The sequence below is a fragment of the Populus trichocarpa genome, chromosome 12, assembly GCF_000002775.5.
Source record: "Populus trichocarpa isolate Nisqually-1 chromosome 12, P.trichocarpa_v4.1, whole genome shotgun sequence".
NCBI lineage: Eukaryota > Viridiplantae > Streptophyta > Magnoliopsida > Malpighiales > Salicaceae > Populus > Populus trichocarpa.
The window spans coordinates 2,505,340-2,530,221 of record NC_037296.2 but is presented as its reverse complement, the minus strand read 5'-3'; the positions used below and the strand labels follow the sequence as shown (position 1 = coordinate 2,530,221).

General features: G+C 38.4%; 1 protein-coding gene and 1 pseudogene across 1 annotated transcript; one reads left to right on the top strand and one right to left on the bottom strand.

Moving 5' to 3' along the window:
* The window catches only part of LOC112323647 (uncharacterized), an 87,956-nt pseudogene that overhangs the window by 56,990 nt on the left and 6,084 nt on the right, over positions 1-24,882 (bottom strand).
* On the top strand, positions 19,695-23,466 carry LOC18110841 (receptor-like protein 9DC3). Its single transcript, XM_024582385.2, has 2 exons — positions 19,695-22,340; positions 22,448-23,466. Exon 1 carries the CDS (start codon positions 19,733-19,735, stop codon positions 22,316-22,318), a length of 2,586 nt encoding a protein of 861 aa, XP_024438153.1. The 5' UTR covers positions 19,695-19,732; the 3' UTR covers positions 22,319-22,340; positions 22,448-23,466.

The following is a 24,882-nucleotide window of genomic DNA, read 5'->3' as shown; positions in this document are numbered from 1 at the left end:
CCTTCTTTGGATCTCCTTCATAGCGGGTCAGCTTGTTTTGGGTTTTGTCTTCTTCTCCTCTGCTTCGGGTGGTAGGTCTGGCGGTTGTAGAGGCGGCGATGACGTTGATGATCTTCACTTTTGTTGGTTGCCGCGACAATTAGGGTTACTGCAGGTTGGTTTCGGTGGAGACCGGTTTGCGCCGATGTTTCGGTGGAGACCGGTTTGCGCCGATGATGGATTGTGGGCAACGATGGAGCTAGCTGGAGGCGGTGGCTAGCTTCTGTGGAGGCCAATCTACAGGGAGATGAAGAAGAGAACGGGGATCGCCGGGTCTTCATGAGTTGGCGGCTGGTTCGGGAGAATGGGTTGTTGGGTCTGTCGGGTGGAAGGTTGAAGATGAGAAGAAATGGGGGAACATTGATGGCTAACTTGGCAAAGGGAGAGGGTGAGCTGGAAGGTTTAGTAGAGATGGGGGAAGAACTGGATGAAGAAGGTGGGCTGATCGGAGAAAGAGAGGGATTTGTGGCCGGGTGTGTGTGAGTGAGGGAGAAGAAAAAAAAAGGTGCTTGGTTTCTGTTTGGCTGGCAAGCAGGGAAGCAGAGCGGGTAAGTGGTTACTGGAAGAGAAAAGGTCCAATGGCCAGGGGGGTGGCCGATTCTGGTTTTGTAAGAGATGGGTTTTTAGGGTTAGGGTTTTTTATGTTACCTTCAAATGTGCAAAATTGCCCCCCTTTTTTGTGTGTGTTGAATGCTACTATTTATAGGCAAAATATTGTTTTGTCCCCAAACTTGGTCCCTCAACTTCTTTCTTTTTTTGTAAATTTGATTTTTTTTTGGATTTTTCTTATCAACATCGACTCGAATGAGGAAAATTATTGATTTTAAAAATAACGTGTGAAAAGTCAAACGCATTCAAAGGACCTTTGAAAATTTAAATTCTTTTAAGATGATGCTGAAAATGCTAAAAAAAATGAAAATATATTAAAAACCGTATTTTTTGGATTTTCATTGTTTTTTGCTATTTTTGGATTTGCCAAAAAATTTATCAAAAAGATGGGTAAAAAATTGAGTAACAACAACTGACAAAGGGAATATGAGAAGTGTGATATATGGCATGGACTAGCATATATTTAGTGTATGTTAGGATCCCGGGTAAATGGATCACCATGCATCGACTAGCATACATTTAGTGTATGTTAGGATTCCGGGTAAGGGGATCACTATACATTGACACCTACGAGATGATGATAATACCAGTGAAATTGGTATCGGTAAGGTGTGACGAAATAATCGTGGTTGATCTTATGAAATTTTGAATGGAAGTTGATATTGGAAGAGGAAACGATTTTAGTAGTTGAATGAGAAATAGTTCCAATGGAAACCAGAAGGGAGAAGTAAATAGCATATGAATACATGTTTGCCTTTTAAATTGTTGGATATTTGTGTTGCTATACTTGTTGTGATATTCATGTTTCAATAATATGTATTTTGTTTCATGAGTATCGCAAACACGACAGGAGTAGGTCCTAGCTTATGTTCATTTTTTGTAATCTAATTCTAAGGAGTATATCCTTGTATTTTGTAACATTACAACTTTTATATAACTTAATTTGTAAAATTAATGTTTAAACTTGAATGGATAATCTTAACTCTGAAATTTATATAATTATATCCATGTATGCGTGTTAATCTCATTTATTTCTCTAAAATGATATTTGTTGTTCAATATATATTATAAATATTATGGTTGTGATGACAATGATGTTTATGGGATTGAGACCCAGGATGATTAGGTCGTGATTGAGTTATGAGATGTGAAATATTGGAAGTGTAAACAGGTTATATGTCGATAACATGGGACCTCCTAGTATAGGGGAGATTCTGCCGAAATTTCGATAGAAATTATGGTAGATTTTTATATGAAAACAACACACACACACATATAAATAAAAATTTACCTTGTTTTCTATTTAACATGAGATTGTTGTATTATCCCGGATATAGGGATGTTACATGTATACCTGGAAAAAATGGTAGAATGGGGAAGACAAGGAATTCCTGTCTTTTATATATGGAAAGAGGGAATGAGAGTCGCCACCTAGTATTTTGGTCACTAAGAACCCTAATTGGTCTCAGAGATCGGGTATGGGAACTGGTTGCGTAAAGGGAATGTATTAGCACCCCAAATACGCCTTACCTAAGATAAGCTACATTGTTGAATTGTCTGATATATGCTAAGGTGTTATTGTATTTTTAATTGTTGGTTCGTCTATGGTTTAAGAAAAGTCATCCTCGATAAGTAGATCCTTATTTTATCGGGTAAAAATCTAACCGCTCTACGTCAACAAAAAACATACCTTTTTAATACCGGAAATACATTTTACTTGTGAATTTGTAATCCCAGATACTAAAAGAAAACAAAATATTTTTTTGGAAATATTGACCTAGTTCTCATGGCTTTAATAAACTGATTATGAAAGCCAAAATGCATGCTAAAATATTTTTTTGCAATGTTTCTTTGTTCATTGAAAATATGATTTTGTTGAGATACTTGGCCGTATGCAAGAAAACAAGACATCTTTTTTTTGTGTAATTTGTTTTGCAATATTTCAGAGAAAAATGAGTATTTTTTTATGATTGATGCGTTGGTTTTGGAAATTGGGATGTTACAATCAGAATCTTTCAACAGATCAAAAAACCTGGCCACGTCTGCATTAGGTTCTTCTACAATTGGACATTGACTGATATTACTTTAATTCATTCTCATTGCATTGATAACCATATTCTTGTAAGGATGACTGTTGTCATTTACAATTCCATGCACGTTGCTAGCACTAGAAGTTGACCCAACCATCCTTTTTACCATGCTCTCATTACGAACAAATAGTTCTCCGTGTGCATACCAACACAGGTAATCCTCCATGATCCCCCTGTGTAGAAGATACATCGTTACAACATCTGGATGCATATAATTTTTATTTTTACACTTCCTGCATGGACACCTAAAACTGCCTCCACTAAATTTCTCAGAATAGATGCTGCAAAATTAATAAAACTCTGAACCCCATTACAATAATTCATCCTTAGCAATCCTTGGGGTGAATCTTGATACATCCATGAATGATCATCCATGACTTCTATCGAACCTCTATAAAATAATGATGACAACATGTATTAATTAACTATGTTAAGTAAATAAATTTGTAAAAATATTGGTCTTACTCGAGATTATCTAACAAACTAATTAAAACTTCTCTTAAATATTCATTATCAATTATCAACGTCCATGCAAATTTATAACATAAATTTATGGAAATTACAACTTTGCAATAGCATTAATAAAAATTAAAACGGACCCATTAAATAAGCTATTATTTATTTCATCACAACACATCTAATTCGGTAATTTGACATAAGCTTCAATAATTTACAAACAAATACAATTTTACAAAATCTAAAACAAACCATAACAAGTACAAAATTATACATTCATATTACAAGTTTGTTTGAAAAAAAAATAAAACATGTACATACCCTAAGAAAATATATATACTAAAAAAACATTAAATAATAATAAAATTTGGCATTTTAGTGTTAAAATTAAAAAAGAGAGATTTACTTTAAAAAAATAACAAAATCCACAATAAATCAGAATACGGATGCTGTGACTAAAAAAATAAAGAAGGATGAATTGTATTGAGAAGTGAGGGATGTTTTGGAGGGTGGTTACTTGTAGTTTGGGAGGGGAGAGTTTGTTTAGTTGCAGGGGTGGGGAAGAAGAAGGAGAAATAGGAGAGGGGAGGGGAGGGTCGGTAGCGTGGTGATATATTAACCTTTACTGATGGAATCACTAACGACATATTTCCATCAGTGATTCCATTGACAATTCTGCCTGTGAAGAGGTCATGTCACTGTATGAAGATCCCAGTTTGAATCCCTCGGTAATTCCATCGATAAAATCATCCGCAAAAACTTCCATGTCATCACACTGTTTTTTTTCTTCAAAATTCTATATATTCTGTCTGTAATATTAATGGATTTACATCCGTTGGGAAATATCGCCGCAAATGACCGAGAGAAAAAGTCTATCGGTAATTCCATTGGTTTTAGTCGAATTTCTGGTAGTGTCACCTTATTCCATAACTTGTAAAAATGCTTTGTTGCAAAAACACTTTTTCCAAATGAGGTCATCAGCCTCCACAGACATGCTAAAGATGGTGAGAAGGATGAATCCCATGAAGGAACAGCAATAATTGATGGGTTATAACTTGGCTGTTTGGCTACTTTCTGTTCTTGCCTGCCACGATGAGAAAAGTAAAATTGTTATGACATTTAATCTCTATAATTTTAATTGTATTTATCACTTAATTATTCTCGATTATTTGTACTCTGATCAACACTTGTCAAATGACTATTTATTATTTTTAATATGAATAAGAAAAATCAGTACCCCTTGAAACACCAATTAATTAACTATGATGTAAATCAATACTGTGGTGTTCCCATTCCTAGTCTCGTCAATGAAGACTTTTGGATCATGAAAATATAGATATAACAGGCAAAGTCATTAATTAGGGCTGCATTATTTTGCATATATATATAATTTTTGGTCCTGCTGAGTTTTGAGTCAAGAAAGCTAAGTCTACGTCCTCCTTTATTTTTTATTCATTATCCCTCACTCAATTTCTCATTTCCATTTAATCATCGATCCTTCTCCTCAAATTTCTCTGCTCCAATTCAAACGTCGAGGAAAAGACTGTTTTTCTTTGTTTGCGCTCTCTCTCTCTTGATCTTAAAGTAGTTTTAATTCTGAACAAGTTATTCTGAAAGAGTAGACATACCATGAAGAAGCATGTCTAAACATTCAAAGTTATAACAAATAAAAAGTTAGCATGGATGATAAACATATTTATCCAAGTTTGGTTTCGAGCATAAACTTCGTTCATCATTTCAACTTTCAAGTACACCATTGCAAAATGCTGTAATTTTTTTGCAATTCTCTATGAAATACCGACGGGTCACATTCCGTCGGTATTACTGTCGGTGATTGTGGTAAAATACTGTAATTTTTTTGCATGTTTTGATTGTACTGCTGTCTATCCTCCTCCACAAAAATTTGAATTGCAAGCTTACAGCACGCACAACACAATAACAAGAGCAAACAATTATAAAAGAAATATTTCATATTCCAAAATATCATCCATAATATTAAGTTATAAAAAAAAGGCTTTACAACATATTTAGTCAGAATTTTCATCTTCATCCTCAATGGAATTGTTATCAGCTTCATCGCACTCTTCAATGTGGTTATCATCTTCTTCTTCAACATTCTCTAGTTCACTAGAGTTCAAAACAGCATTCAACTCCTCTGCGTCAACATCAACAAGACTATCATCTAAAACATGAAAATTAGAATTTTCTTCTAAGTCAATTGACGGAGCAACTTGGATTGGTTCAACCAACTCACTACCTTGAAAGACTTCATCTATCACACTTATGTCTTCGTTCTCATCGTGAACAACCTCGACACGAACCCTGGGTTTGGGTTTTAAAACGGATAACCAATCAACTCTTGATTGATCCTTTCTAAAGGAAGGGGTGTATGTGTAATAAACTTGTTGGCATTGCTTTGTGAAAACAAAGACATCGTTTATGTTGCGGTGTCTAGCTTTTGAGTTGATTTCAATGAGACCACAGTGAGGATCTACTCTGATTCCTCTGTCAATTATGTCACACCAATAGCATTTGAATAAAAACGCTCTATTCTATTCATTATGATATTGCAGTTCGATGACCTTTTCCAATCTACCGTAGTAGTCAACTTTAAACTCACTAAAAGTCGATCCCTTAATACAAACATCATTGTTGTATGTCTTTCTTTCATACTTGTATTCTTCAGTATGAAAGATATATCCATTGACAAAATACCCGTTATAGCACTTGATTTTTCTTTCAGGGCCCATGCTTAGTAAAGACAGTAAAATAGCAACACTCCTTCCCATTTGATAAACCTTGTATATCAAATACAACAATAATAAATAAATGGATATTCTGTAATATTGACGTACAGTTAATCGAGTTTGTGATAGAACTTACATGTGTTCTAAACCATGTGGCAAATTGTTCATCTTGTAATTGAAAGATCTGGGATTCGGTCAACTGTGAGTTATTGGACAGTAAGTATCGTCGATGTTGCTTACAAGGTTGTTCCAAATTATATGAGTTTATGATATCACAATATATAAATAGTACACTCTTGACAAAGTTTAAGTCGAACATCTACTTACTTAATAAAAGGTCTCAGCTCATCACAGTTAAATAAGACATAATTGTGTACTTATCTGAACTCTATTTCAGACAAATATCTTCCCCTTACGACATTTTTAGGCGTGGGTCTTCTAGGATTGGAGAATATTGTCAAGTTCCCACTTGAAGGCACTTCACCACCATCATCATGTTGTGAAACACGGTTGATCCTCGTTCTCAAATGAGGTTCGAAATAGCATGAGATAAATGTTGAGATCTCCTCAACAATATATGCCTCATATATTGACGCCTTAACATGTGCCTTGTTCTTAACCTTTTTTTTAAGATTGAACAAGTACCTGCATATATAGAATTAATAAAAAATTATCAATTAAAAAAATAAAAAAATGTTTAATTATGAATTACATAGCAACTGTAATATCTAACCTCTCGAATGGATACATCCATCTATACTGGACCAGTCCTCCAACTTTTACCTCAAACGGTAAATGTACGAGTACATGCTCCATTGATTCAAAAAATGATGGAGGGAATATCAACTCAAGTTTGCATATTGTCTCAATAATATTCGGTTCAAGCCTTTCAATGTGATCAACATTCAACTTGCTAGAGCATATATCTCTGAAGAAATGACTGATCTCTGCGAGTGCATCCCATATTCCCTTTGGCAACAAATCGTGAAAAGCTAATGGGATGAGTGTTTGCATAAACACATGGCAATCATGACTCTTCATTCCATACAATCTACATTCCTCTGTATTAACCAGCCTTGATATGTTCGAGGCATGTCCATCGGGAAAACGCAGACTCTTAAGCCATTTGTAAACTAGTAATTGTGCGTTTTTCTCTAACATGAAGCTTGCTCTTGGCTTTGCGACCCGTGACCCATCACAAACCAACTTCATATTTTTACGATTATAGAACAATGTTAAATCCAATCTAGCCTTGATGTTGTCCTTTGTCTTCCCCTTCACTATGACAGTGTTGAAAATGTTCTCAAACACGTTCTTTTCAATATGCATGACGTCAAGGTTATGACGGAGAAGATTGGTCTTCCAATAAGGAAGCTCCCAAAAGATACTTCGCTTAACCCAATTATGGGTCAAACCAAAACCAGGAAACTTCTGCTTACCTGATGGGAGACCAAACACAATGTCACTGTACTCTGACACAACATCATGCAATTCTTCAACAAGAAGACGTGGGGGTGCAGCATCATTTTCAACTCTGCTAACAAAGAAATCCTTTCTTTTCTTTCTGTACTTGTGATTCAGTGGCAAGAAACGACAGTGACAGTAAAAAAAAATCTTTATCCCCATTTGTTAGCGTAAATGCCTTGTTGTTCTCTATACAATATGGACATGCTAGTTTTTCATGTGTGCTCCAATCAGAAACCATTCCATAAGCTGAGAAATCATTGATAGTCCACATCGAAGCCGCTCTCATAACAATATTTTGTTTCCTCCAGATATCATAAGTCAAAGCTCTAAAGGATCACAACTGCGTCAACTCATCAATCAACGGTTGAAGACAAACATGTATATTCGGACCAGGACTACTTGTACCTGGTATGACCATAGATAAAAACATGAACTCCGACCTCATACACATCCCCGATGGCAAGTTATAAACCGTCAGTATGACCAGACAATAAGAATAAGGAGCAGCAAATGACCCGAATGGGTTGAATCCGTCTGTACATAACCCAAGACGCGCGTTCCTTGATTCATCTAAAAAGTGAGGATGCACATTATTAAAGTGTTTTCATGCTTCGCCATCAGAAGGATGCACCATCACTTCATCAACCGCATGATGTGATTGGTGCCATGTCATATGCTCAACAGTTCTTGGTGACATGAATAACCTCTGCAGTCTAGGTGTGATTGGGAAGTATCTAAATTTTTTATATGCCACGAGAGTCTTTCTCCTACCAGTTCTGGGTTTGTAACGGGAATGCCCACATGTCATGCACTCGGTCACCTCAGCATTTTCAAGATAGTATAATATGCAGAAGTTAGGGCACATGTTAATTTTCTGGTATCCTAAACTGAGGGGTTTCATCATAGACTTTGCAGCATAGAAGTTCTCTTTCTGCATGTTCCCTTCAGGTAAAATGCTTCTCGCCCATTTGATAATCTTGTCATAACTGGCCTCACTCAACCCGTGATCTGACTTGATGGTGAACACCTGTGCTACGGCTGATAATTTACTATGGTTCATGCAGCCATCCCATAATATTTCATCATAATCTTTCAACAGATCAAAAAACCTTGCTACATCTGCATTAGGTTCTTCTTCTACGATTGGACATTCACTGACATTACCTTCACTCATTCTCATTGCATCCATAACCATATTTTTGTAAGGATTAATGTTGTCATTTCCAACTTCATGCATATTGCTAGCACTAGAAGTTGACTCAACCACCTTTTCTACCATGCTCTCATTATAAACAAATAGTTCTCCGTGTGCATACCAACACAGGTAATCCTCCATGAACCCTTTGGTTAGAAGATGCATCGTTACAACATCTTGATATAGAAACTTTTTATTTTTACACTTCCTGCGTGGACACCTAATACTGCTATTAGTAAAATTTCTTGGAATAGATGTTGCAAAATTAATAAAACCCTGAACCCCTTTACAATAATCCATGCTTTGCAATCCTTGAGATGAGTCCCGATACATCCATGAATGATCATCCATGACTTCTATCGAACTTCTATAAAATTATGATGACAACATGTATTAATTAACTATGTTACGTAAATAAATTTAAAAAATATTGGTTTGCCCCGACATTATTCAACAAACTAGAAAAACACTTATGTTAAATATTCATTATCAATTATCAATTATCAACGTCCATACAAATTTATACATATATAAATTTATGGAAATCACAACTTCGCAATAGAATTGATAAAAATTAAAACGGACCTGTGAAACAAGCTATTATTTATTTCATCACAACACATCTAATTCGGTGTAATTCAAACAAAGTTTTAACAATTTACAAACAAATAAAATTTGACAAAATCTAAAACAAACTATAACAACTACAAAATTATGCATTCATAATACAAGTTTCTTTGAGAAATAACAATCAAACAAGTACATACATTAACAAAATACATATACTAAAAAACAATAAAATTGACATTTAAATGTTAAAACAAAAAAGGATAGATTTACTTATAAAAAATGATAAAATCCACAATAAATTGCTCGGAGAACGGATGTTGTGACCACATACGAAAGTATAAGAAACTTGAGTTGCTTGTGTTGAGAAGAGGGGGAGGGTTGGTGTCGCACGTCGGAAAACCCCGCGCGGCGTCCGCTTCCTGGCGATGGCGGTTTTTCTCTCTGTTATTGGAATTGATTTTGTTAGGAGTCGCCACCTAGTATTTAATTGAGGGTTACTAGGAAATCCAAATTGACTGGTCTTGTCAGAGATTCGCGGGTAAGGGACTGATTGTGGTTAGGGAAGGTGTTAGCACCCCTAACACACCCTACCTGAGATAAGCTGCTTTGTGGTTATGATGTGTCAAAGAAGTTTTAAAAATTTTGTCTTTTCATCGGAATTTAGAAATACAACTTTCGTACAAGTTTGTACTTCTACACCGTGATCCAATCAAAATATTAAATCCTTCTTTATTCTTTTGCCATCTCATTATAAAAGGATCCCTGAAATAAACACAAACATGCATTTTTTTGTTTTTTTGTTTTCTTGTTTTTTTATAATTCAATAACATAATAAAAAAAAAATACAAACACATACACACACTTTTTATTTTTTCTTCTTTTTCTTTTTTTCTTTTTCTTCTTTTTTCTTTTTCTTCTTTTTTTTTACATCCATAATACAAATTACAATATTAAAAAATAAATAAAAATTACATAAAATAATTTCAAATTTACAAAATGGTCCTTAAAACTCCAAAAATTGCAAGGGAACCCTTCTGCAGCCGGAACAGTGCACAGGAACACTGGTGGCGCGTGTTCCAACGCACCACCGTCACAGACGGCGCGTGGGATCACGCGCCACCGCAGATGGAGACCAAAACCAGTGGATCGGGTACCTCCTCCTCTTCTCTGTTGGTGGTGACGCCCACCGTCTCCTGCACAGGAAGCAAAAAAAAAACACACAATCACAACAAAAAAGCAGTGGGTTTTAATCTTTTTTTCTTGTTTCAGATCTGTTCTTAATTCCTTTTTTTAGTTATGGTTTGCTCCGGTGACAGATCTGGCACGGTTGTCGTCTGTAGTTTTGGAGCTGCGGTGGAGAGAGGGAGTGTTTGTCCGGTCGGCGACGCTGATTGAAGGAGGCGACGAGGTGGCTGGCTGCTGCCGCCGCCGCTGGAAGAAAAAGAGAACGAGACGGTCTGGGAAAACTGGAGTGGGAGCAGCTGCTGAGTCGGTTGAGGGAGACCCGGCGGTGGGTTGCTGCTGCCGCGGCCACTGCTAAGGGGGAGGCTGGAGCCGGCGCTGCTCAGCCGAAGAAGGAGGCGACGAGGAGACCGAAGGAGAAGAGGATCCGTTGATATGGAGGAGCTGGGTCTCGGTTGGGTGTAGCCGTGCGTGGAGAAGGAGCTAGAGACGGCGGCGCTGTGATGAGGAGACGCTGCTGCTGAAGCGAAGTGAGGAGGGAGCTGGGTCTCCACTCCGTTCGTCCCTTGCTCCTGCAACTGAGAGGGAAAAGAAGCTGAGTTGGGACGGCTGCTCTGTAGGAGGTTGATGTGGGTTGTTTGAGTTGTAATGGCCAGCTTGGCAGTGTGTGAGGAAGGGAGACAGAGAGGGACCGGCGGTGTGATAGAAGGAAGAAAGGATGGCACCGGTTTGAGGGAAAAATGGAGACCATCGGGGGGTTGTGTGCGGCTGAGAGAGGGGAGAAAATTTTCAACCGGGGGGGGGGGGCGGCTGCAGGAAGAAGAAGATTAAGTTTTTTAGGGTTAGGTTTTTTTTGTATTTTTTTCTATGTTGTCAAAATTGCCCCCCCTCTGCTTGGCTGAAAATGAAGGCTATTTATAGGCAAAATAGTTTTTCGGGCTTCAAAATTGGTCCCTCAAGTTTTGTGTTTGGCCCCTGATTTCAATCGATTCACTTGGTAAAAATTAAATTGGGTATCTTAAAATTCTGATTTTTCAATTAAGTCCAAATTAAGCTCCAAACTTAATTTTTCACCAATTAAGCCCTCAAATTAATTTGACCCACTTAAAGTATAATTAAGTCCTTGCACTTAATTAAATCCTTCAATTGGACCCAAATTAATTCTTGAACATAATTAAAATTCAATTTGGCCCATGATTAAATCAAATTGGCCCATTAAAAATTTAATTATGTCATTGGACTTAATTCTTATGCAAATTCGTCCAATAATCATTTAATTTGACCTTTGAATTTGCATTTTACTATTTTTGGGCATAACAGCGTACACTTGGGCCTTGAAATTCTTCCGAAAATTGCAGCTTGATTTTCGCCTATTTTTGCAGCCTTTCTTGGTCGGCTTTCTCCGCATTGCCAGTCTTTATTTTTTTATTTTATTTTATTTTTTATTTTTTTGGGAAAAAAACGAATTTTGGGGAATCACCCAAAATTGGGTGATGACAGTTGCCCCCCTCTTTACAATGCTTATTGTAGAAAGTCTCTACGAGACTTTAGATAGTAAGCGTTGTAAAGAAGAAAAAAAAAGGATGAGATATGATTGACTCATCTAATTGAGGAATGATGAATCCTCTTGAGGGCTAGAAAGCACACTCAAAGGGAGGTAGGGTTAGAAAGACACTACCTAAAAGGTTAGGACTCGAAGGAGCACCAAAAAGGGAGGCAGGGTTAGAAAACACACTACCTAAGATGGTCGATGGCCCTAAGGCGCACTTAAAAAGAGGCAGGGTTGGAAAACACACTACCTAAGGTGGTCGATGGCCCTAAGGCGCACTTAAAAAGAGGCAGGGTTGGAAAACACACTACCTAAGGTGGTTAAGGGCTTGAAGAGGCACTAAAAAGGAGGCATGGTTGGAAAACACACTATCTAAGATGGTTGATGGCCCTAAGGCGCACTAAAAAGAGGCAGGGTTGGAAAACACACTACCTAAGGTGGTTGATGGCCCTAAGGCGCACTAAGAAGGAGGCAGGGTTGGGAAACACACTACCTAAGATGGTTGTTGGCCCTAAGGCGCACTTAAAAATGAGGCAGGGTTAGGAAACACACTACCTAACAGGTAAGGGCTCGAAGGCACACTCAAAAGAGGAGGCAGGGTTAGAAAACACACTACCTAAGGTGGTTCATGGCCCTAAGGCGCACTAAGAAGGAGGCAGGGTTGGACAACACACTACCTACGATGGTTGACGGCCCTAAGGCGCACTAAAAAGGAGGCAGAGTTAGGAAACACACTACTTAAGATGGTTGTTGGCCCTAAGGCGCACTTAAAAAGGAGGCAGGGTTAGGAAACACACTACCTAACAGGTAAGGGCTCGAAGGCACACTCAAAAAGAGGAGGCATGGTTAGAAAACACACTACCTAAGGTGGTTGGTGGCTCGAAGAGGCACTAAAAAAGGAGGCAGGGTTGGAAAACACACTACCTAAGGTGTGAGGGCTCGAAGGCACACTAAAAAGAAGGTAGATAGGGCTTGAAAGCACACTACCTAAGATGTGAGGGCTCGAAAGCCCACTCAAAAAGGAGGCAGGGTTAGAAAACACACTACCTAAGGTGTGAGGGCTCGAAAGCCCACTCAAAAATGGAGGCATGGTTAGAAAACACACTACCTAAGGTGTGAGGGCTCGAAGGCCCACTTAAAAGGAGGTATGGTTAGAAAACACACTACCTAGAGGTGTGAGGGCTCGAAGGCCCACTCAAAAATGGAGGCATGGTTAGAAAACACATTACCTAAGGTGTGAGGGCTCGAAGGCCCACTAAAAAAGAAGATAGATAGGGCTAGAAAGCATTCTATCTAAGGTGTGAGGGCTCGAAAGCCCACTCAAAAATGGAGGCAAGGTTAGAAAACACACTACCTAAGATGTGAGGGCTCGAAAGCCCACTCAAAAATGGAGGCAAGGTTAGAAAACACACTACCTAAGGTGTGAGGGCTCGAAGGCCCACTCAAAAAGGAGGCAAGGTTAGAAAACACTCTACCTAAGGTGTGAGGGCTCGAAGGCCCACTAAAAAGGGAGGTAGATAGGGCTTGAAAGCACACTACCTAAGATGTGAGGGCTTGAAAGCCCACTCAAAAATGGAGGCAAGGTTAGAAAACACACTACCTAAGGTGTGAGGGCTCGAAGGCCCACTAAAAAGGAAGGTAGATAGGGCTAGAAAGCATACTATCTAAATGTTGAGGGCTTAACAGCCCGCTCAATCAAGAGGTGATGGTGAGACACTGATATGTCAAGGATGAAAGCAATGTATCATGATCAATATGCATGTATACTTACCTGAGAAGTGTAGGTCCCCTTTCTTCATGGAGTTCCCTTTTCTACATGGAGTTCTCTTTTCTTCATAGAGTTCTCATTTTCTCAAAAGTTTGAGTCTCTGATAGTAAGCTTCGATGGCTCTTTTCGCTCTTGCTTACTCGAGTTATCTCTTGTGATATTGACCCCCTGGGAAAGACTTGATATCGTCATACTTCTTTGTCCTCCGCCCCTTTATCTCAAGGGTTGCCAATTTTGCCCGACATTTTTCCTAGGAAGGGAATCATGGAGCCAACTCTACCAGATGCTTTTGATTGCCCTCCAACTTGATCATGCCCCCAAGTATTCAAATCAGGTTTGGGGATGAGGCTATATGAAGGAAGGTTTGGTTATTTACAAAGAGTTGTTTTCATGTAGAATTTTTAGAATTTCAAAGCTATTCCAGACGCAAAAATCATTTTGACATTGATTCAAAGCAAACTCATTCTAAGGAAATTCATGTAATTCCTATGGAGAGGTTTTCAGATGTGATGAAAACTTTTTGTTTTGATTTTGGTGAAAAATATGAAGTGACATTTGGTTGGTCACAAAAGGTTGAAATTTCAATTTGAGGGTTAATGAGAACCATGTTTCGACGAAAACGTCAAGAACACGAAGTGACATCTGGTTGGTCACAAAAAGGTTTAAATTTCAATTTGAGGGTCATTGAGAACCGTTTTCAAAGCATTCATTTTATTTGCATGAATAATGATTTTGTTTCGCATGAGAAAGCACTGCCTACCAATCCAGATTGCCTGCCTTTGATTAGAAAGGGCTTGATTAGGCACGTAATGTAGGCTTGGGCTATTGGCTATGAAGAAAAGGATATTTATAGGCTCAAAAGGTGTTTAAGGGACTTTAAGACTAAGGACCACTAGTGCTTGTATCCCAAACATTTTTGCTCATACATTTTTGGATCTTGGAATTGACTTGTAAAATGGTCCACGGTGCCCCCCAGTGCTGGGCTTTTTTTTTTTTTTATGCTCAGAAATTTGGATCCTTTGGATTTTTTTATGCCCCCCAGCTTTGCATGGGCACCTTCGATGATTGAGAATTTTCTTTTATGCCCCCCAGTATTGTCTGGGCACTTTCAATCATTGATGAATTTTTCATGCCCCCAAGAGGTATTTGGGCACTTTCAATCATTAAGGATTTTTTTTTTGGCACTTGCCCCCTAGTGTAGGGTGTGATCCTAGTCAAGGTTATTTTTTTCAAGAAAAATTTATTAGGCTCAAAAGGGGACTGCAAAGGATATATTTCAGCCTTGTGAAAGGATTATCAAAAATGGTCTTTCTTCATCTCAAATGCATGCATTTAGGATCGGTAAGCCTTGCTTTCATGCGAGTATGCAGAGTGATTTCTCATTATTCATGCAAATAAAACTTAGCTTTAGAGTCACTTCATGGTGTTTTTTTTTGTGTTTTAGGTGTATGGTTACCTCTCTAAGGAATCACCTGAATTTTCAGAACTCATTTGTTTCGGACAAACACCAATATGATTTCTGTTTTTGTACTAAACTTTGATTTCCCAAAAATCCTTATGAAAACATGGGGTCATGCTTGTTGTTTTGGGAAAAAGGGAAAAACACCAAAGGATTCTTGGTGCGATGGTTTATAAGTACAAAGGTGTGCTCAATATGTTATTTGCATGAACACAAAAAAAGAAAAAACATGTTTTATTAACAGGAAAGGCTCATTGGACAAGGAAAATCTTGTGGAATTTTGAGCCAAATTACCAACAAAAATTGGAATAGGTTGAAAAAAAATCAAGAAATTTTTGCAGGCATGATCAGGCAGGAGTAACTTTTTTTTTTTTTTTAGCAGAACAAAAACTGGCTCCATTCTGCGATGCAATTCCCCTTCAGATTGTGTTGAGGCTTTTGATCATGTTTGCCCCCCAGTTTCTTTGGGTTGAGTTGTTGTTGGGGTTTGAACAAAGATGATAGGTCAGTTGGAAGGAATCAGTTTTTGCTCGAGTAAGCTAGAGGCAAGTCAAGCTTTTGTTCAGAGACTCCAACTCTTTTTGAATATGAGTGCTGCGAGGAGCACGTTTTTTATCTCCCATGTTTTTCGCTCAAAATTGGGTGTTGCAGACTCATAGGGGACCCACCTTTTATTCTGGTGCATGCATGAAAAAATATATGAACATGCAATCTATATGATGAACTTGCCCTTCGAGGGGTGACATATGATCGTCACTTTTGTATGATGAAACAAGAATCTTGATTCTTGCCCAAACTCTACAATGAAAATTTTCGGAGTGACGATCATTTTGTCACCCACAAGTCTTGAATTCAAGATGCTTCAAGAAGGGTTCGCCCCAATGCAGATAAATGATAGCACATACAACCTCAGGACAGGTTCTATTCATTATGTGAACATGGGTGGGTTTTCTACCTGGTCTCAAAAGGGTCTATGAGCTGCCCAGTGACCACCTCTCGTGAAGGCAGTATAGGAGTTTACAAGGAATGGGTGGGGCACCCTGTGACCGCCATTACCGAGTAAACACTCAACTCATAGTTGGATGTTTCACAAATCTGAACCCCGACTGAAAGTCATGGGGCAGACCGCTACTCCCCACCTAACTTAGAAGCTTGTGTGTGCTTTCAAAAATAAATACAAGTGATGCATGAAACACTTCTAAAAATGCATGGATAAAATAAAACAAGACAAAAGTGGCAAAATTTAAACACATCAAATACATAAAGCTTAGTCCAATATTGTTAGAAACAATACCTCCCCAGTGGAGTCGCCATTCTGTCGCACGTCGGAAAACCCCGCGCGGCGTCCGCTTCCTGGCGATGGCGGTTTTTCTCTCTGTTATTGGAATTGATTTTGTTAGGAGTCGCCACCTAGAATTTAATTGAGGGTTACTAGGAAACCCAGATTGACTGGTCTTGTCAGAGATTCGCGGGTAAGGGACTGATTGTGGTTAGGGAAGGTGTTAGCACCCCTAACACACCCTACCTGAGATAAGCTGTTTTGTGGTTATGATGTGTCAAAGAAGTTTTAAAAATTTTCTCTTTTCATCGGAATTTAGAAATACAACTTTCGTACAAGTTTGTACTTCTACACCGTGATCCAATCAAAATATTAAATCCTTCTTTATTCTTTTGCCATCTCATTATAAAAGGATCCCTGAAATAAACACAAACATGCATTTTTTTGTTTTTTTGTTTTCTTGTTTTTTTATAATTCAATAACATAATAAAAAAAAATACAAACACATACACACACTTTTTATTTTTTCTTCTTTTTCTTTTTTTCTTTTTCTTCTTTTTTCTTTTTCTTCTTTTTTTTTACATCCACAATACAAATTACAATATTCAAAAATAAATAAAAATTACATAAAATAATTTCAAATTTACAAAATGGTCCTTAAAACTCCAAAAATTGCAAGGGAACCCTTCTGCAGCCAGAACAGTGCACAGGAACACTGGTGGCGCGTGTTCCAACGCACCACCATCACAGACGGCGCGTGGGATCACGCGCCACCGCAGATGGAGACCAAAACCAGTGGATCGGGTACCTCCTCCTCTTCTCTGTTGGTGGTGACGCCCACCGTCTCCTGCACAGGAAGCAAAAAAAAACACACAATCACAACAAAAAAGCAGTGGGTTTTAATCTTTTTTTCTTGTTTCAGATCTGTTCTTAATTCCTTTTTTTAGTTATGGTTTGCTCCGGTGACAGATCTGGCACGGTTGTCGTCTGTAGTTTTGGAGCTGCGATGGAGAGAGGGAGCGTTTGTCCGGTCGGTGACGCTGATTGAAGGAGGCGACGAGGTGGCTGGCTGCTGCCGCCGCCGCTGGAAGAAAAAGAGAACGAGACGGTCTGGGAAAACTGGAGTGGGAGCAGCTGCTGAGTCGGTTGAGGGAGACCCGGCGGTGGGTTGCTGCTGCCGCGGCCACTGCTAAGGGGGAGGCTGGAGCCGGCGCTGCTCAACCAAAGAAGGAGGCGACGAGGAGACCGAAGGAGAAGAGGATCCGTTGATATGGAGGAGCTGGGTCTCGGTTGGGTGTAGCCGTGCGTGGAGAAGGAGCTAGAGACGGCGGCGCTGTGATGAGGAGACGCTGCTGCTGAGGCGAAGTGAGGAGGGAGCTGGGTCTCCACTCCGTTCGTCCCTTGCTCCTGCAACTGAGAGGGAAAAGAAGCTGAGTTGGGACGGCTGCTCTGTAGGAGGTTGATGTGGGTTGTTTGAGTTGTAATGGCCAGCTTGGCAGTGTGTGAGGAAGGGAGACAGAGAGGGACCGGCGGTGTGATAGAAGGAAGAAAGGATGGCACCGGTTTGAGGGGAAAATGGAGACCATCGGGGGGTTGTGTGCGGCTGAGAGAGGGGAGAAAATTTTCAACCGGGGGGGGGGGGGGGGGGCGGCTGCAGGAAGAAGAAGATTAAGTTTTTTAGGGTTAGGTTTTTTTTGTATTTTTTTCTATGTTGTCAAAATTGCCCCCCCTCTGCTTGGCTGAAAATGAAGGCTATTTATAGGCAAAATAGTTTTTCGGGCTTCAAAATTGGTCCCTCAAGTTTTGTGTTTGGCCCCTGATTTCAATCGATTCACTTGGTAAAAATTAAATTGGGTATCTTAAAATTCTGATTTTTCAATTAAGTCCAAATTAAGCTCCAAACTTAATTTTTCACCAATTAAGCCCTCAAATTAATTTGACCCACTTAAAGTATAATTAAGTCCTTGCACTTAATTAAATCCTTCAATTGGACCCAAATTAATTCTTGAACATAATTAAAATTCAATTTGGCCCATGATTAAATCAAATTGGCCCATTAAAAATTTAATTATGTCATTGGACTTAATTCTTATGCAAATTCGTCCAATAATCATTTAATTTGACCTTTGAATTTGCATTTTTCTATTTTTGGGCATAACAGCGTACACTTGGGCCTTGAAATTCTTCCGAAAATTGCAGCTTGATTTTCGCCTATTTTTGCAGCCTTTCTTGGTCGGCTTTCTCCGCATTGCCAGTCTTTATTTTTTTATTTTATTTTATTTTTTATTTTTTTGGGAAAAAAACGAATTTTGGGGAATCACCCAAAATTGGGTGATGACAGTTGGGATGGGTGGTTCGCTTCAGTTTGAGAGGGGACAGTTGGGATGGGGAAAAAGAAGGAGAAATAGAGGAAGAGAGTAATGTCGACAGAGTGGGTATATAATTATATATAGGTTGTTACTGATGGAATCACCAATGAAATGTTTCCATCGGTATACATGTCGGTGAGTCTGCCGGTGACTGTGCGACATCACTATACGGAGATCTCGGTTTGAATTCCTCGATCATTCCATCGGTAAAACTGTCTGAAAAAAATCCATGTCATCACACCGTCAGTGATACAGTCGGTATATACCGACTGTATCGTTGACGAAATTAGTCCTTCGGTATATACCGACAGAATCAGAGACAAAATTATTTTCGTCGATAAAAATTACCGACGTAAAATGTCCGTCGGTAATTCCATTGGTTTTCGCTGATTTTCTAGTAGTGACCTTTATTATTATTATTATTATTATTATTATTACTACTACTACCACTACTACTACTTTATTTTATTTGATTTTAAATCCTGAAAAAAAATACGTATTTTACTCAATCTTGCCGTGTTTCCAACACTCAGTGCTCTTTTTTGGGTGGCGAAAAACGATATATAAGTGCAAAGTCATTAGTGCTTGGCGTAATTAATACTTTGCCTTGGTTTTCATCGCTCCAGAAACAACAATTTAGGGGGACATTATTTTGCACAATTTTATTTTTATTTTATTTTTTATTATTCATATTATGTTTCTGTTGCGTTTTTAATACTAACAATTATGTGCTCATGAACAAATTTTACCGCGTTTCCAACACTCACTCACTCTTGTTCTTGAGATATGGTCGGTCAGCACCCAGCTAAGGAAACTTTAATTTCGTCTTTAGATGTTTTACACATCCTGTCAGTATACAATCTAAGATTGGTTTGTCTATAAATACTGCTAACAATGCCTTTCTTCATTCCTCATCTCTCCCAAATATACTACTAAATCCTGTAAGGCCAGCCATGGGGTTTTCACCACCGTCGCTCTCTTTCATTCTGTTTCTCTTCCATTTCCTTTCAACAATATCATCATCTCATTTCTGTGCTCCTGATCAAAGTCTTTCTTTGCTCCAATTCAAAGAATCATTTTCCATTAGTAGTTCTGCTTCGGAGCTTTGCCACCATCCCAAGACAGAGTCATGGAAAGAGGGTACAGACTGCTGCTTGTGGGATGGGGTTACTTGTGACCTGGAAACCGGGCATGTCACTGGACTGGACCTCTCTTGCAGCATGCTTTATGGCACCCTCCATTCCAATAGCACCCTCTTCTCTCTCCATCATCTTCAAAAGCTTGACCTTTCTGACAATGATTTCAATAGCTCCCATATTTCTTCTCGATTTGGCCAGTTCTCCAATCTGACACTTCTTAACCTAAATTACTTAGACTTTGCAGGACAAGTTCCGTCGGAAATCTCTCATCTCTCCAAATTGGTTTCCCTTGATCTCTCTAGAAACTACGATCTAAGTCTACAACCAATTTGTTTTGACAAGCTTGTTCAAAACCTAACCAAGCTTAGACAACTCGATTTGGGCAGTGTAAATATGTCTTTGGTTGAACCTAATTCCTTGACGAATTTGTCCTCTTCTTTGTCATCTCTTTCCCTTGGGGATTGTGGATTGCAGGGGAAATTCCCAGGTAACATCTTTCTCCTCCCAAACCTTGAATCACTTGATCTGATATTCAATGACGGCCTCACTGGCTCTTTTCCTTCGTCCAATTTGAGTAACGTCCTCTCGCGGTTGGATCTTTCTAATACAAGAATTTCAGTTTATTTAGAAAACGACTTAATCAGTAATCTAAAGTTATTAGAATATATGTCTCTTAGTGAAAGTAACATTATAAGGTCAGATCTAGCCCTGCTTGGTAATCTCACACGGCTTACCTATTTAGACCTCTCAGGTAACAATTTTGGCGGTGAGATCCCATCATCACTTGGAAACCTTGTACAGCTTCGTTCCTTGTATCTCTATTCCAATAAATTTGTGGGTCAAGTTCCAGATTCTTGGGGTAGTCTAATCCATCTTTTAGATTTAGATTTATCTGATAATCCGCTAGTAGGCCCTGTCCATTCTCAAATAAATACCCTTTCAAATCTAAAGAGTCTAGCTTTATCTGATAACTTGTTCAATGTAACAATACCATCCTTTTTATATGCTCTTCCTTCTTTATATTATCTTGACCTTCATAACAATAATCTCATAGGTAATATAAGTGAATTCCAACACAATTCATTGACTTACCTTGATTTGAGCAATAACCACTTGCATGGTACAATCCCAAGTTCGATTTTTAAACAAGAGAACTTGGAAGCCCTCATTCTTGCGTCCAATAGTAAATTGACAGGTGAGATTTCTTCTTCTATTTGCAAGCTGAGATTCCTTCAAGTCTTGGACTTGTCCAACAACAGCTTGAGTGGTTCTACGCCACCATGTTTGGGGAACTTCAGCAACATCCTCTCAGTATTGCATCTAGGCATGAACAATCTTCAAGGCGCTATCCCTTCAACATTTTCAAAGGATAATAGCTTGGAATATCTCAACCTCAATGGAAATGAATTACAAGGGAAAATATCATCGTCTATCATCAACTGCACAATGTTGGAAGTTCTTGATCTTGGCAACAATAAGATTGAGGATACATTTCCCTATTTTCTAGAAACGCTTCCACATCTGCAAATTCTAATTCTAAAATCCAATAAACTCCAAGGTTTTGTGAAGGGTCGGACTACATATAATTCCTTCTCTGAATTACAGATTTTTGACATCTCTGACAATGATTTTAGGGGGCCATTGCCAACAGGGTTTTTAAATTGTCTTGAAGCAATGATGGCCTCAGATCAAAACATGATTTACATGAATGCAACAAATTACTCTCGTTATGTCTATTCCATAGAAATGACATGGAAAGGTGTGGAAATTGAGTTTCCGAAGATACAAAGTACCATCAGAGTACTCGATTTGTCAAATAACAATTTCACCGAAGAGATTCCAAAGGTGATCGGAAAGCTTAAAGCACTCCAACAACTCAATCTCTCTCATAATTCCCTTGCAGGTTATATCCAATCATCATTAGGAATCTTGACCAATTTGGAATCATTAGATCTATCTTCAAATTTGCTTACCGGAAGGATTCCAATGCAACTGGGGGTTCTTACATTTCTTGCAATCTTAAACCTTTCACATAACCAACTCGAGGGACCCATACCAAGTGGAAAGCAATTCAACACCTTTAATGCAAGCTCATTTGAAGGAAACTTGGGTTTATGTGGATTTCAAGTACTGAAAGAATGCTACGGTGATGAGGCACCATCATTGCCGCCATCAAGCTTTGATGAAGGAGATGATTCAACATTGGTTGGAGATGGATTTGGATGGAAAGCTGTGACAATTGGGTATGGATGCGGGTTTGTGTTTGGAGTTGCATCGGGATACGTTGTGTTTAGAACAAAAAAACCTTCATGGTTTTTTAGGATGGTTGAAGATAAATGGAATCTCAAGAGCAAAAAAACAAAGAAGAATGTTGGCAGATATGGTGCTAGAGGAAACTAAATAATTAAATTGATATTTTCAAGTAAGTTTTGCAATCATTTGAGTTTTCAAATTTATGTTCATAGTTTATATTAGGCTATCTTTTCTCTACTATTTCATTTGATCAGTCTTACCTTTCCAATTTTGCAGTACAAACAAGATATCGAGTGGATTTGACATTGAAACAACACCAGGGTGGCAGATTCATGGTATTAGATTCCCTTTACTTTTTTTCTTTTCTTTTCTTTTTTTACTTTCAAGGTTAATTGGGTGTTACATCTATGAAAAATAATCCATGTATGTAATAGGAATTAAAATAGTAGAGAATTAAAACAATCCCCATAAATTTAAAAGAACAACACTTGACTGACAGATTCTGCAATTCTAAGTCGCCTAAAAACAACATATTCTACTTAGAACATTTCAGAATAGGAAAAACATTAAAATAATTTAAAATACAATTTCTCTTGGCCTGATATTAAGAAAAAACAGATGAATATCCGACTGAAGATTCAAGATTTGAGATACTACAAGTTTAGAGAGCTCATTAGTTGTGGCTTGAACCTGATAATCATCTGACTGCCTTGGCCACCCAGGTGAATGTCAGCTTGACCTACTGTACTCATTTCAGCAACCCTAATCTTAGTTGGTGTGCCATGAACTCTCTGCAAGTCTGACTGGGACAATGGCCTTGGTGCCTGAGAAAGAATCACAATGAAGAAACTCAAAAAAGGGTTAAAAAATCCACAGCAAGCTCAGACAATGGAAAGATAAAATCCTCAAGATAATATTTTTGACACCAATAGCTATCCCTTGTAGTCCATAACAACACTTTGTTTAATTTCTTCTAGTTCTCATGAGGAACCATACTATCTTCTATCCATTGCAATAGAAGTCATTGGTTTTGGATAGAGCACAACAGGCAACAATTACCAAAACTTTTCCATGACACCCTCAGGCATGCATGGAATTTCTATGGAAATATTACAAATCAATAAAAATACATTGAAGAATTAGCTGAGATTATAACAAATCACAGATGAGAACTATTTTGTTCAATATACTATAAAATAACTGACGGAAGCATGCAACAACACGATGATAAATATATACATACACTAGATTTTTCCCCTTGTTCTCCTCATCCAATAGGTCCCTAATAGGAAAATAAGCTGCTTTCTTGCAAGGTTCAAGAAGATCTGAACCATTGTACCCCTCCCACAAACTTGCTATGCAGTCAAAGTCAGTTTTGCTTTCGATTTTCTCCCCTTTCAAAACAACCTTCAGGATCTCAGCCCTCTCTATTTGATCACGTATCCCAATTTCAAAGACCTGAGGAAGACGCCGGAGGATTGCTTCATCGAGTTCTGAAGGTCGGTTGGTTGCAGTAAGTAACATCTCTTGTGCGTTCTCTGTAAGAATAGTATCACGGAGTACACTCAGGCCAGGCCCATGAATAAATCACACTTTCACAAATCTTACATAAAAACACATTCTAGCAAGTCACTGCATAAAAAGACTACACAAATTCAACACTTGTTTCAAGAGTAAGAACTCACGATCTGTAGTAAACCCATCCTATAATGCCATGAACTCAGTCTTCATATTGGTTAATGCCTCATGATCTGTAGTACGACACTGCCCCAAAAAACTGTCAACTTCGCAAATAAATATAAAAGCAGGCTGGAGTTATATCCATGATGCAGGATATATAGAAATACCACACAGCAACAAAAATACCAATATTTTGACCATTTCACAATCTCATTCATCGGAGTAAGACCCATTAGATAAGCAAGCTACGGTGCCCTGTTTTTCGAAGTTAATAGAGCGTCCAACAAAATCTTGCTACTAATAAAGATGTTCAATAAGACAAGTTAGGAATTTTCAATCTTAGTTAAGAATGTTCACAAAGTACTACCTTGCTTCAATTATCAGAGAGGTCCATATAACAATATCCCCTTTTATGGACCAAGAAGTTTCCCATGTGAGAAGAACTCAGGTTTCCGCAGAGGAAGAACCACCAGTAAAAAGAGAGAATAACTAAGAGAGTTTAGAGAGAAATACTTAATAAAAATATATCTTCATCTCAATTTTCTTCTTGTTCTTGAGTTTTTTTTACTTTGCATTACTGCCCATTATTCTTCCAACAAAACCTGTGTGAAATACTATTACTTTGACACTGTTGGACTGAACTCAGTCCAGGCCAAATGCCAAAAGCATGGCCGTAACATGCTGAACAAAGAGGTTAGCAAATAAGCAGAAAGAAAAAGGATACTTCAATGGCTGTCTGATTCAGAGAGAGAGAGAGAGATGACATAGGTGGTCAACTCTTGCTTGCCATGCTTTGATTCAGGCAGAACCTATGTGAAATACTATTACTTTCAATACGTTCAAATATATCACAAGCTAGTGGTGTGAGAGTTTAGAGGAGCATCAGATCTGATGAGAAGGGAAGCAAGCAGCTTTATCCAGGTAAGTTGTCTTACTAGCAAATGATCAAATCCGTTTCTTCAAGGAATTTCGATTCACAGGAATGATGGGAATACAGCTCTGCATCTAGCTACTGCTGGGAAACTTAGTTC